This window comes from Sphaeramia orbicularis, chromosome 11 (assembly GCF_902148855.1).
Source record: "Sphaeramia orbicularis chromosome 11, fSphaOr1.1, whole genome shotgun sequence".
NCBI lineage: Eukaryota > Metazoa > Chordata > Actinopteri > Kurtiformes > Apogonidae > Sphaeramia > Sphaeramia orbicularis.
This window is the reverse complement of record NC_043967.1, coordinates 15,247,738-15,262,076: the sequence shown is the minus strand read 5'-3', so window position 1 is coordinate 15,262,076 and position 14,339 is coordinate 15,247,738. Positions and strand designations below refer to the sequence as shown.

General features: G+C 40.1%; 1 protein-coding gene across 1 annotated transcript in view; it reads left to right on the top strand.

Annotated features, from left to right (window-relative positions):
* slc25a13 (solute carrier family 25 member 13) overlaps positions 1 to 14,339 on the top strand; it is a 54,702-nt gene that overhangs the window by 28,784 nt on the left and 11,579 nt on the right. The window contains 4 exon segments of the mRNA XM_030148074.1: positions 255 to 302; positions 1,874 to 1,954; positions 7,997 to 8,137; positions 11,958 to 12,096. Of these exon segments, the coding sequence (XP_030003934.1) occupies positions 255 to 302; positions 1,874 to 1,954; positions 7,997 to 8,137; positions 11,958 to 12,096 (409 nt within the window).

Here is a 14,339-nt window from a genome sequence, read left to right as displayed (position 1 = left end):
ATCCTCTCTTTACTCCTTCTTCCTCTCTCTCTCTCTTTCTCTCTCTTGTTGCACTCTGATGTCCCCACACTCCACATCAATAGATTTCATTAGTGTCTGGGGGATCCTGCCGGGCAGACGCATGCAGCGGGAAACCACACATCAGTGTAGTGTGTGGAAGTGGTGTATGTATGCTCAATGTATATGTGTGTTGGGAAGTGGGGGTATTGCAGCCCTCTTTTTTTCTAATCATCTCGTCGTTTCCTAATGATTAGGTCTTGGTACCACAGCTACTGGGTGTGGCGCCCGAGAAAGCCAATAAAGCCTACAGTAAGTCTCTGTGCACATGCACTTGCACACTGGCACAGACTAATGCACATTATCACAGAGATTTTCTATTGTTCAGTTATGAACTAAACTAATTGTTTTGTGAGGAAAGATTCCCATCTGTGTTATACGCTCTGACAAGGTACATACAGTATGTATTTAATATGTATGTAGTGCATGTAGGTGTACAGTATATGTATAGATGCAAGTTAATAAGAATCTATGTATATACAACTATAGTACATACATCTAATAATATGCATACACACCTATATTTATTTTTATATTTGTATAAATCTACATTTAATGGTTAGCACTTTTTTACCATAATACTAATTACTTATTCTTTATTTGCACTATACTTTGTACTTTGGATTAAATGCTAAACTGCATTTTGTAGTTGAGTACTGACAGTATAACAGCAAATTCAATCGACTCTAATCAGATCTAAAACATTCTCGGTATCAAAAGTATAATATTCAATAGTTCTGCATTAAAATGTCTAAAAATTACTCAGCTTATGTTATTTTATTTTATTAACTTCTGTACCTAACTTAAATCAGATATTTTCAACAACATTCCTCTGTTCAATCTGTAATTTTATTCAGTGTAACAGCCTATTTCCTTCAGTTGGCATTGTATCATAAGCATTCCAAACAGAAGATAAAATGTGTGCGACACAGTAATTCAATGTCAATAATAACAGTACTACAGCAGTGTTTCACTCAAATGAAACAGTCCCAAATTAATATACATCATATAAATCACTCGGTGTGATTTGAGTAAAACTTTAATATCACCTCACCTGAGAGGATGATTTTTGCCTGAGTTGCTTCAGATACGAGGGCTGTTCAATAAGTTCATGGCCTCACCCAGAAATACTGGTTGTTATAATACAGGATGTTACATTCTTTTGTGATGGGATAGTGATGCTTGAACATCGATGGACCAAGTGCATTGCTGTAAATGGAGATTATGTTGAAAAATAAAATATAAATTATCAGTCTGTGTTGTTCTGTTCTGGGTGAGGCCATGAACTTATTGAACGGCCGTCGTACATCAACTCCCACAATCCCATGCTACTTCGCAACATCTGCCACTGGTCTTTTATTAGAGTTCAATTGACACACCCCAAGCAACGCAAATTACACTGAAATATTACATTAGGTTTTCTTTGTGATATAATGTGAAAAAGCATTGACTGCATATTAAGCAATCTACTGTATATGGTTTCATTGACATTAAGCTGTGTATTCGTGCAGAATCTTTACAGAATTACACGAACACAGGTGAGACGACAAATCTAGGTTGGCAGTGAAAACCGCATCTCTCATGATCCATCCCTGTTTCTTGATTTCTTCAAGTTACTCTTGTTATTGACAGACCCACAGCTTCAGGAATAACTTCCTGTGCGTTAAAAATGAAGTTTTAATGTCATTTTCTGCATTTAATTACATCTGCATTTCAGGTCCTACGTAAAGTAATGTGTGCCTTTATATTAATATCCTGCCCTACTATGAAAACCTTAATGTTCTAAGGCATGACATTTTAACCTTTGTGTTTCCAGGTGAATGACTTCGTGCGAGGAAAGACCAGACAGAAAGATGGCACAGTTCCCCTGGCAGCTGAAATCCTGGCTGGTGGATGTGTAAGTCTCAAGTCCATGTTTGTACTTGTCACTTGTCTTCATAAGCAACTACAGACTCTATGAAAGGTGCAATATTTTTCCAATCCAGTCCAATGCAATCTTGTTTTAATCTTTTTTTTTTTGTGCGATGTTTTTTAGTCTGAGTTCACTCTCTTTCCATAAAGACTTAAACATGGTTCTTCTGTCTCCTTCTTCATCCCGTTGGCTCCTCAAAGTGCACTGTGATGTACTGATGGCGTACAGGAGACTGGCAGTGTATACAGTACTGAGGCAGCATACATCTTTTAACCATGTTTACCTGTTTTCTGAGCGCAGCTCCTCTGACAGTCGGGCATACAGACACGGACTTGTTTTGAGTCCAGGAGTCTGCTGTTTGTTGTTGGAGCGATCGCACTTGAAAGCGCAAATCTGCGTACTGTACATGCTTGCTGAAGTGTGTTCATGTATGACAAACAGAAGAGCATACAGGTGCAGAGAGACTCACACACACACACACACACACACACACACACACACACACATTGGATGGACATGAAGATTGACAGCAGCTGCTACCTGAGACTCCCACCACCCCCAAGTCTTTTTACCTGCCCCCTCCCATCATAGGTTTTGATCACTGAGCTGTCACAGTCTACCCCCAATGCATGTATGCACGCATGCACACAGACACACACATCCACATACACACACGCACACGCAGAATGATTCCACCAAGGCCGGCAGCTTGAGCAAATGAAAGAAGGTCTTTCACTCAACTCGCTTTTGATGCTGATCACTAAAGCAAAGTATTTCAGGATACACAAGTCATTATGGGTTTAGGTCCACTCAAGCACATTCAATTGACCTTATTAGTTCTGGGAATATGCTTGAAAAATATTTTAGCACAGTGCAATGTCTAGAATTTCAAGTATGGTGATTTTTTTTTCTTTGAAGAGAGTATGAAAACTACAGAAAAGCCACATTCACTGGAGAAGAAGTCCCTGCACTGTATTTGGTGTGAAAAGTAGTGGTCTCCTTTTTATACAAGCCATATGGATTGAGAAGCAGAACCATAACAAGTGGAAAGAGAGAGAGAGCGAGAAGAGAGGATAAATGTAGAGGAGAGGAGTGCGGATGGATGGATTTTTCCTCTTTTCCTTCCGTGAGCCGTCGTGACAGCTCCTTTCATCCTGGCTGAGGCCCCGGTGTTAGTGCTGGCACTGCACTCTGCCTGCCACTTTATCTTACACACATACACACGCATACACACATCCCACAGACACACATACGTACAAGTCGAACCCTCCTGAACCCGTTTTAGTGAGGTTCCAGCCACAGCACATGAAATCTGTTTATATCATTTGGTAGCTGTGAAAGTGCTGGTCTGGACCACAGTGTCAGCCTCCGATCCACAGTCTGTAAAGCACAAGACCAACAGACAGAACACGGAGTAGTAACGTTATATGTGTTCATTTTCAGTTTAGTTAACTGAGGGATTTTAAAACTCTTTATCTCCTCAAATGTCCTGTCTTGCTTTTGTCTCCTCTCCTGTCTCCTGCTCTGCTGTCCTCCTATCTTCTCACCTACTCTTTCTCCTCTCCTCCTCCTCCTCTCTCTCTCAGGACTGTGGCTCAGCACCATTAAACTCCAGTGTGTGCTGCCAGTTTCTAATGATTATTGGTAAGAATGGCATGCTCCGTTGACTGAGCTGGCGGGGATGCTTATCTTGCATTTTGAAATTCAGTTACACACAATACTTACTGGCTCATTGCTGACAGGAGTGGAGAAGAGCAAAATACAGTAATACTTTGTTCTTTTTCAGTAGTAATTATTCGTTGTACATATATAGCTTTTTGCATTGTTGGTTTTTGTAAGAACTTTGTTTTAAACTGAAGGCGTAACGTGAGATGTTAAAGTCATTATCAGAGAATTTACTGCGCACACACCCACATGTAGTAATGTAGCTAGATGACTGTTAACGGGGTTCCTGCAGGGTTTCAGGTACTCTCTGGGTGCTGTAATGTTGGTTAAATTTATGGAAGATTTTGGTGCATGGTTGGCAGCTTTTGGTTCAAGATTCAAGAGTGTTTACTGTCATTATGTGTATACATAACGAAATTTCTCCCTGTGTTTGAGTGGGTTCTCTCCGGGTATTCCGGCTTCTTCCCACCATCCAAAAACATGCACTAATAGGTTAATTGGTTAATCTAAAGTGCCCATAGGTGTGAATGTGAGAATGATTTGAAGTTGACTAGAAATGTAAAAACAGTATGTACAGTTGTTGGTGTCCTCTCAGAAATATATTACTCAACATTTTGAGTCATATTCATGTCTCTGTAAATATTTGGAAAAGCTAGAGTACATCCAAAAGGCTGAAATCTAACGTAATAAAGAAGTCCAGTGGTGAGTTCAGTTGGTTTGATGCTTTTATGTGTATTACATTTTTTAGATATTTTCCAAAATGGCTTGGGTGCTGCACCAAAAGCCATATTTTTGGTCAGGGAAACCTGTTCCTGTATGGAACGTATGGAATTTGATTTTAGTAATTCCCTGGCCTGGACAGCTGTAGAAAGAAAAGAAAGTCTGGAGAAATATTGGTGTCTTCCAAACTATTGTAAATTAAGTAGAAGGCTCTGACATGACTTCACCTACTTCCACGGTGAATGAGGGGAAAGAGAAAAAATTGCTACAGGTCATGAACTCCAGCTTCACTTCTTGGATAGAAGAACTTTATTTCACTCTTTAAACTTTATTTTAACATCAGGGACCCTGATGAAGGCCACTAAATGAAAATTGATTTGGTTTATATTTGTGTGAAACTATATCTATGTTTTCTAAAATATAAGATTTTTGACTTCCTAAAGATAAATCATTTCATACAAGCTTTTTTTCATAAACTTTCATAAAATTCTTTGACTTCTCCAACATGTGGAGGGTGGCAAAAGCTCTGCTGTCTTGTCACTGTATCTACCTGGACTCAGAGTCTATCATGCTTTTGGCCCAACCAACATGACAACAAATAAAGAGCAATGAACCCAAAAACAAATGATCAGAAGGTACATAATAGCACTTGGGGATGCTTTAAGAAATGGATTTCAGTCAGGACCACTCCCGTCAAAATATAGTATTTAGTCTGAACAGGTTATGGCTGTGCGTGTCCATGTGCAGATGAGGAGAGCTAGAGCAGGAAGTTTACACCTTTCTGATCTTCCATGAGCACAGATGAAACAAGAAAAGCACTTGGAGAGCGCAGACCTCCGCCAAGACAGATCTGTCCCCCCCACCCCACCCCACCCCTGATCACCACCAAAATTTAATCATTTCTTCCTTGTGCCAGCATCAACATTTCCTGAAAATTTCATGAAAATCCGTCCATAACTTTTTGAGTTATCTTGCTAACAAACAAACACGCAAACTCACAAAGCAAAGCGATCACAATACCTCCTAGTGGAGGTAACCGGGGCAGGGAGAGCAGCAACAAGACCCCCTATAGGCAACAGAACATAACGCACCAATGACAGTGAAAGACACTGATTAGATCAGACACAGAATGAAACAGTGAAGAGCAGTGGCAGCAGACTGAAGCAGCAGTGATAGAAAATCCATTTAAATATGGAACCATCAATAAAATCAGCCAACAGGATGCATAGAATACAAGCAGCTGATGTGGGCTGACAAGCTGCTGTCAATCATGTGGACTGAGCTTGACTTCGTGGCCCACTTCAACTAACACTACACTTAATTTTTGACTCAAAACTCAATTTTAATGATCTAGCATTGATTAATAAAACCATGAGATCAGTGTTTTAATATGATGTTTTTATACTCTATAGTTGTCACTGCAGTAGAGAAAGCAATCTTTGAGGTAATGTTTTAATGTAAACTTGCAGCAAGGTAGAGGGTTCCTTGTACATTTCACACCTTTATTTATCTGATAACATCTTTAAAATCCAAACAAATATAGTGTTGTAAATGAATGTCATGGATACCCAGACCTAGTCAATAGTTGTTTTTTAAAAGTACTGTTTTTGCACAATAATCATCTATTTGTACTCAGGTGTCAAATATGATCTGAAAAATCCATGAGAAGTCTAAAAATCTGGATGTGCATCAGCCCTGTGTTGGTATAAATGGAAGTGTAATTGTTATTTATGGATGGCTGTTAATGTTTTTAGCTGGAGCTAATCTCGTGTATGATTGGCATGCCTGTCTGTGTTTGTCCAGCTGAAGAATCTCAAACTTTACCAACTTCTTTCTGTAGTGTGCACACTGTGGAGCTGAGCGTGCATAAGGTGCTGACGTCCCAGGTTTCTAAGGATCACCTTGCCTTGTAATTACCTGGGAATCATCAGAGAGCCGCCGACGCTGTCACTCTGTAATCACAACCCTCAACCTCTACGCCTCAACCTCGACCTTCTCTCACTGCTCTTGTTTTGACTACTCCCCTCTCTGTTTCTGTCTCACTATCTTTGTCTCTCATTAGCTCTCTCTGTGTTTATTTGTCTGATTCTATGCTGTGTTCATCCTGCCTTGGATCTTCAAAGTTTTTCAGTTATTTATCACAGTCAGTGCTCTGGAATAAGCCGTGGGATGCTGAAGTGCACGAAAGCATGCGTGCAGTCGCTCCTTTTAGCTCACGTTGTCACTTCTTATTGTCAGCTCATCTCTCTGAACAATGTTTTTGTTTACTCGGGGAGAGTAAACAACAGCTCCATCTTCTCCATCTCCAGCCTCATTAGTATCCAATTGAAGCAGCCAACGCTGTGAGGGACCGAAGCCAATAGCCTCTTAATGGTCACACTATTAGCCAGCATGTCATCAACTTGGTTATTTCCATAAAACAAGTCATAAAGAGTTGGCTGTGAGATGTTGCAGCTTTAGAGCAGCAGCCCTCCTACTATTCACTGCCTCTTGTTGAGTCTGGGAGGGAAGCTGGAGCCCACTGTGCTGTGTGTTATTTAAAACTTGGCTGCACACACCTTCAATGAGACGATTATGATCTCTGTCTCACTCGAAACTGAGGGACTTTTAGCCAAAAATTGCCCATGTTGCAGATTGTTTGATGTCTTCCTGTAAGGCAAGAGGCAACACGCACAATTCATCATTCATAACCTAGTGAATGAACGAGGGAGGGCAAAAGGAGTGAAACGACAACAAACAGACCAGGCCTATTTAAGACAGAAACGGCACCATGGCAACCGATTGCTATCTAATTGCAACTTGCCGCTCTTTTTTGTGTGTAGCTACAGTAACCAGTGGCAACCATAGTGAGAGCGACGGACAGTACTAGCGAAGATGAGAGACACTGTTTGAAAGAAAGAGTGAGACAATTCATAGAGTATGAGCTAGAAAGGAAAGGAGTGAGTCAAAGACTGAGAGGGGAATGGGAGAATCGAAGGAGTCATAAAAAGCCCAAACATTGTAAACAATTCTCAGTATCAAAAGGCTTTCTGGAAATGCCGTCACGTTCCCTGACGAGACGCAGTTAAGCATTTGTCTTGCCGCAACTTTGTACCACAGCTACCTCTGATATTTAAAAGCCCGCTGACCCGAAAGGCAGAGCAACCAGTCTGTGCTTGCATCCATTTCGTTCGCCCTCCCCTTTACAAGTACAGGTTTAGAGAATAGTGCAAAGTAAGAGGTTAGAGAGATAAAGGAGAGTCCCCGCAGGGCCTGTGTGATGAAGACAAACAGCTGACAGACTCAACTGCATCAGCTGGATTTCCCGGTACTCTCCTGCAGCTCTCCTCCTCTTTGTGTTTGTTTTGGAGCGGGTTGCTGAGGCTGCATAATGGTTAAATTACATCACCTGCTGAAGCTGCACACAAGAAGAATAATATTTAATACTTAATTGTTTTGCAAATGTTTTATTCAATTAGAAGTTTCTGTTAAACTGAATCCCTCTCTTATCAGATCATAGATAACGCCAAAACCATCACATAAACCCAAACTGGGTGTAGCAGTAACCTGTTAACCTTGACTCTTCACGCTAGATTCAAGTGTCCCTTTCTCTTCTAATGACTGTAAATGTGTTCATTCCTCGTTGTCCATCTCTTCCTCCAGGCTGGCGGCTCTCAGGTCATCTTCACCAACCCCCTGGAGATAGTAAAGATCCGTCTGCAGGTGGCAGGAGAGATCACTACGGGGCCCAGGGTCAGCGCTTTATCAGTCATCAGGGACCTTGGCTTTTTTGGACTTTATAAGGTGGGTAAGGCCAGCATTGGAGAGGAATGAAACTTAATTGGAAGCTTAAATAATTCTCACTAAATTTCAGTTAGTGAGTCTTTTAGTGTCTGTTTCAATGTGACCCTCACATCTGAGTAATACATAAATACACAATACATAACATGTAATATATGCCTGTTTTTGCAGCTGATCTGCATTGGTTTGTTTTTGTGTGATGTGTTACATCAGTACAACTTAGCATGAACAGATAGGGCTACTTTAAGTATCGAAAGTCACACAAACACGTAAAAATTTAAATAAATAAGGCCCCTCAATATCCAGAAAAATGTTATCCGTGCTATATCAGTAACAGCATGGAGGACATTAACTCATAAAGGAGGTAAGTGTGTTTCCATTTTAAAGTAAAGATCAAACTGTTTGTTTATAAAAAGGTCCCTCTGAGAAAGAGCCATTTATGTAACGCTGCATTGATGTTAGATTTTCTGCTACTAGGTTAATTGCCAAATGACTGCCAGACTTCCAGTATCCACTCTATTGTGTTTTCATCAGTCTCACAATTTCACAACAATCCATTGCTTATCGTCACTGTTATGACTAAATCCTATGGGATTTTTCTATTGAATATTGTAGAATTATACATATTATCGTACCCCATATTTTCTATCATTTAAATCAACAATTGCACGTGGTCTTCTGTTCAAGAACAAGAAAAGGCACAATTTATGCTAAAAGCTGTATTTAACCTTAATTGCCATAATTGGTATTTTTCAATGGCACGGGGCTAAAAATTACAGTGCACTGTTTGAACATATTAGGCTTGTGTGATATTATGCACCAACACATTGCAAAGCAAGCGTGAAAGATTATAGTATCATATTAGTGGCTGATATAGCGATATAGTGTTGGTGTACTTTAAAGAGTATTTTTACACATGTCAACATCAATGTCATAAACATTATGACTTCTAACTCTGGTATATTCTTACAGGTGCACATCTCTGCTTTTTCTCTGACACATACTGGTCTTTGACAGAAGAGTTCTAAGAGTTTGTGAGCATGTTGCAGCCTTTGCGAAGTAATCTCACTGGTCAGGATGGGAAATAAACTCATCGATAAATATGGTTATTGCAGAATAATGTTTTGTGATACTGTATTGACTGTCAAAACACTACCATCAATGTAGTGTATCAATAGTGTATCAATATTTAATCAAGAGTTTAGAAGGCAAGGTTTGTGTAATACTGTGGTTCATTATGTGTCATTTTGTGCATGTTAAAACTGCCAAATACCAGTGTCCTAATCTGTCTTTAGCCTTGACAACATTTTATACTCAGTTTTTATTCCTTAATATTTAAGCATTTTAGTAGAATTATGTATATGTTTTTTAAAACTACCGTATAATTTCACAATGTATTAAATTATAATTCTTATATTATGATAGTTATATTATTAGATTCCTGCTGATACACAGTGCTAGTAACCAGCTGGATAAGGACTTTAGGCCTCAGAGGGAAACAGAGTGTTTATAAATAAATTCTATAAATAAATCCTAATGCTCCAGTATAATGCTTGGCAAGATTGTGCTTCAACACAATTTAGTGTGAAAGTGTCAGTCTCGTACCTGCAGCTGTACTAGTTTGCTCAATATTTTTAGTGTAAAGTTTTAGATTTTTGATTTTAATGATCTACCAGATCTGGATACTTTGTGTTCCCTGAGTTTCTCTTTGCATTAGCTTTGTTGAATCCATGTGAATCTCTTTTTGTTGGCTGATCTGACCACCTGTCAGTCTTCTGGTTCTTTTAACAAGGCTTTAAAAGAATGCAGAGCCTGGTCTTGTCTGTGTCTACCTGCCTACCTGCTCCTATGTTGGTGTGCTGAAGTGTATCCACATAGCTGCCACTGAGTCTCACCACTCCATGTTGTGTGAGAATGCAGCTATGTGCGTTACAAGCTTATGAGCGTGCATTAACGTGTGCATGCTCGTGCACGACGCTTTTGCGTTCATGCGCTGGTGTATGCATGGAGTGGAGACAAAGTGCTTTGAGAGCATAGTAGCAGTGTCGGAGGTGGTGGGGAGGTGGGGAGGAGACGAGCCTGACGAGCTCCAGCCTGCAAACCCCAGACGGGCTGGCTCCGGAGGGGCTGCACCCAGGCACAGAGCTGCCTTTGTCAGGGTAATTATCCTGACGCTCAGCCTCTGCTGGTGGAGCTACCGGTTGGTAGGGTGGCTGACACTCTAGCGCCACCAGTCATCACTGGGGGAAAGTAGTCATTGTAGGAATGTGGAGAGATGTGATCTTTAATGCACACAAAGTCACTAAAGTGTATCAAAAAACATAGTGGTGGAATGTTACTGAGGCAGGGTTTTCTCTAGGCTTATGGAAGGCTCTGGGGCTGCTATGATCTGTTGTTATTTGACTAAAAACAATGCATTTATAGAACATTTTGTACCTGTATTATTAATATAGAAATATGTAAGAAATGCACTTATTGATGAAGTCATGACACAGGTCTAATTTTGTGATTAATAGCCTCACAACCTCACTTTTGAAAAGCAAAAAACCCAAAACAAATGAAACGAAAAGAACAGTCTATTCTACAATAGTTTGTTGGGGTGTAGCAACAGAGTCTTACAAAGTTACTAAAAGTATGAACTTAGGTACTTGTACTTTATTTATTTTTATGCATCTTTTTCTTCCACTCCACAACATTCGTCTGACAGCTTTAGTTACAGGTTTTCACACTCTTCTTTGCATTATTGCAGGAGTAATAGTAATCTAAAACACCATTTTTTTCTGTAATTTACAGTAGGGTATTAGTACTGTTACTTAAGTAAAGGATCTCAGTTCAATTCCCCCATGACCATGAGTTCTGTCATCAGATCTGTTTAGAAATTCCCACGTCACTTTTACTCTGTGACTGATAAATGTTCTTTTCCATTTGCATGAAAAACTCTCATTTACCCTCAGAGCGTAGACCAGCTTTATTTGCTTGTGCTTTTACCCAACCCAACACCATTACCCTGATATTAAGGCTTCCTGCCCCAGTCCCTGTGACGCTGCTTGTCTGCCCTGCCACGATAGAATCTCCCAGCTTTCAGCAGCCGCTCGGGCCTCAGCCAGCCAGCGCACAGGAGGGACAGGCAGACAAGAAGTGCCAGAGGAAAGAGAGGGAAAGAGATAGCCTTGGTATCTGCCAATCCAGTATGTGTGTGTGTGTGTGTGTGTGTGTGTGTGTGTGTGTGTGTGTGTGTGTGTGTGCGCGCAAAGGATTATCCCATAGGAGTTAAATGAAGCCTGCCACAAAACAGGTAGACTCTTCCCATCACTTTAAACGCTGTACTTGCTGTATCAAGAGGGTGGCACAAGGCCAGCAGACTTTAAATACAGCAGGAAACTCAATAGGCTTGATGATACAGTGTTGTTTACAGTGGCAGACAAGCAGCCATCTTCATCTCCTCTCCCCCCACCAAAGTTTTGTTTCAGTCAGCCAGTCTGTCTTTCTCTGATTTTCCCAATGTTTTTTTTTTTTTTTGCGTCTCCTTTACCTTCATGCAGATACTGTGATTAGTCTGGTAAAATTTGGCCATTTACGCATTTTTTTTGCCCGTAAATTGATTGATGTTTCAAAATGTGGTCTGCAATAAAACAATCTATCTTAAGAGACCCAGAGTCACATGTCAAGATCTCAGCCCCCCTGAGCTCCATCACTCGTAATCTTTTCTCTTTTTTGTGACTCCTTGTCTTAGCTTTTCCCTCTGACTTTCTTTTTTAATGTTCCAGCTTAAATATTTTTGACCTGGAGCATCTCTTTTTCCCTGCTACCTTCCTTTCTCCAGGGTTCCAAGGCTTGTTTCCTGCGAGACATCCCCTTCTCAGCCATCTACTTCCCCTGCTACGCCCACACCAAGGCTTACCTCACCGAGGACGACGGGACGATAGGACCGGCAAAGATGCTTTTTGCAGGAGCTTTGGCAGGTAAAATGCTGGTGGTCACACTTCAATAGGACAATGTGAATGGAATAAACAGGATGACTTTGAAATGGCATGAAAAACACAGCATGAATTAGTGGCACGTCCAGTGTGTATCCTGGTATATCCTCAGAAAATCATATGAGATCTTATACTTAAATTAGAAAAGTGGTGACAAAAACAAAACATACTGCAGGAACAAAGTGAATATACAGTCGCAGAAAAAATTATTAGACCATCAAGTCATCAAAAACAATGGTTATGCAATCAAGTACTAACTCCTGTGTGTATCATGTGACTAAAACAGACAGAAAAGAAAACATGGAATGCCTAAAAGCACTGTTTTTGTCAGTACAATGCCATAGCTATTGATGTAAGAACTAAAGTGATTTTGGTTATTATCTAGAAAACATGGAAAATGGCTATATATCAGCTCTGAAATTAAACTCTTATGAGCTATTTTAGTTGTTATCATTATATTTGTCCAAACAAATGTACCTTTAGTTGTACCAGGCATTAACATGAACAAGAAATTGAAGAAAACAAGGGGTGGTCTAATAATTTTTCCCGCAACTGTATGTAGGACTTTAGGTATTTTAAAAAAATTATTTAAACTGATTTCCTTTAGACTTCTGAGGGTTAGATTATGTTTGGGTTCTAGCATTTTCTCTTTGAGTCTGGAGGTCCTTCTGTGAGAAAATTATTTTATTTTTAATAAATAGCATAGAATTTAGCATCCAAAAATCTTAAAATCCATACTTACAGAAGTCGACTTAGGGTGACCTTCAGCATTCTGATAAGTCTTGATGTGGTGTTTTGTCATCAAATGTTGTGTAAAACAGTGGAATTTAGCAAATTTTAATCTTAAAAACTTCACCAGCTATATAAAATTTGGTTTCAAAAGTGTGCTTCAGCTTTTTCGGACTCATGTGGCTATACGCCAATAGAGAAAGAATCCAGTTCAGAGCCACATCTATCTGAGAATCAACCTTGCTCCTCTCAGTCTACAACAAAACAAGCTCTTTTCCTTCCATTCTTGCAAGTTCACCTATTCAGTATAACCTATCCAAAGTAAAATGTTGGTTTTGTTCGTCTCTGCAGTCACATATCAAATGAACAGCAGGATTCCACCATGAAATTATGCTTTATTCTATAGCTGTAGTAATGTTATTTAATGAGAGAACCACTGCCCCTGCATTTCTTAGGTATTTTATCGCCACGGGTTGTACTAATTCAGTCTTCAGTCGGCCACAGACCTGCAATTTCTCACCTGCATAAAATATTATTAACAAAAATACAATGACAGTACAACTCCACAAATGAGTACAATGTAATTCTCTGCCTTTTATGCTTTTGGCAATTTTTCTAATGTGTACATGCTTAGTAGCAAATCTGTGGGTCTTTACTTATTGGTGTAATGACATTTCTGCATTAAAATGTAACGTCACCAGTTTCATTTGATCATCTGTTTGTGGTGCTATACTGTCACTAATGTTACTTGTTGCTGTTTCATTGAAATTAAATGACACAATGTGAACATGCATCACAAAACATCAAAACTAATCTTTAATACATTTCCACCTTTGAAGATATGATTTCTGCAGTGCCATACTACTTCACAGCTTCATCACACCATGTCTTTTGCTGTTGTTTTAATTTAGAGACCCCTAGTGGATGAACTTCATTGATTTTCATGCCAGATGTTTGGTCTCATAATGTCCAGTGTGATCATTTGACTTTTTTTCCCTTTGTAGTTCACTTCTGTGTCTGTGCAAATCTTGGCCTTGTGTTCATAACCTCATTTTGAAAAACATATATTTTGGCTCCTGGATTATCTGGCAGTCCCCGAGGCACAGTGTAGCACCTCGGAGTTTATGAAATGAAACCTTTTTGTCAGGCCCAGTTATTCACAAAGTGTTAGAGCAGGTCTCACTCTGCTCTCGCCTCAGACCTCCACAGGCCTTTAGTATCAGTAGCTCAGCTCTGAGTTTGGAAGCCAGGCAGCCTGTGACCGCAGGCTCCATGGCGGTAGCTGCTAATTAGAGCGCTGCTCAGTGATTGGGGACTGGGGTTTTGGAGTTCTGCTGCAGGGAAGCGCCTTAGATGCCTGCCAACCAGGCCAGCAGGGAACCTATCCAGATCTAATGTACTACACACGCACACACACACACACACACACGCACACACACACACACACACACACACACATACACACATACACTCACACGTACACACATGCGTGCACATGG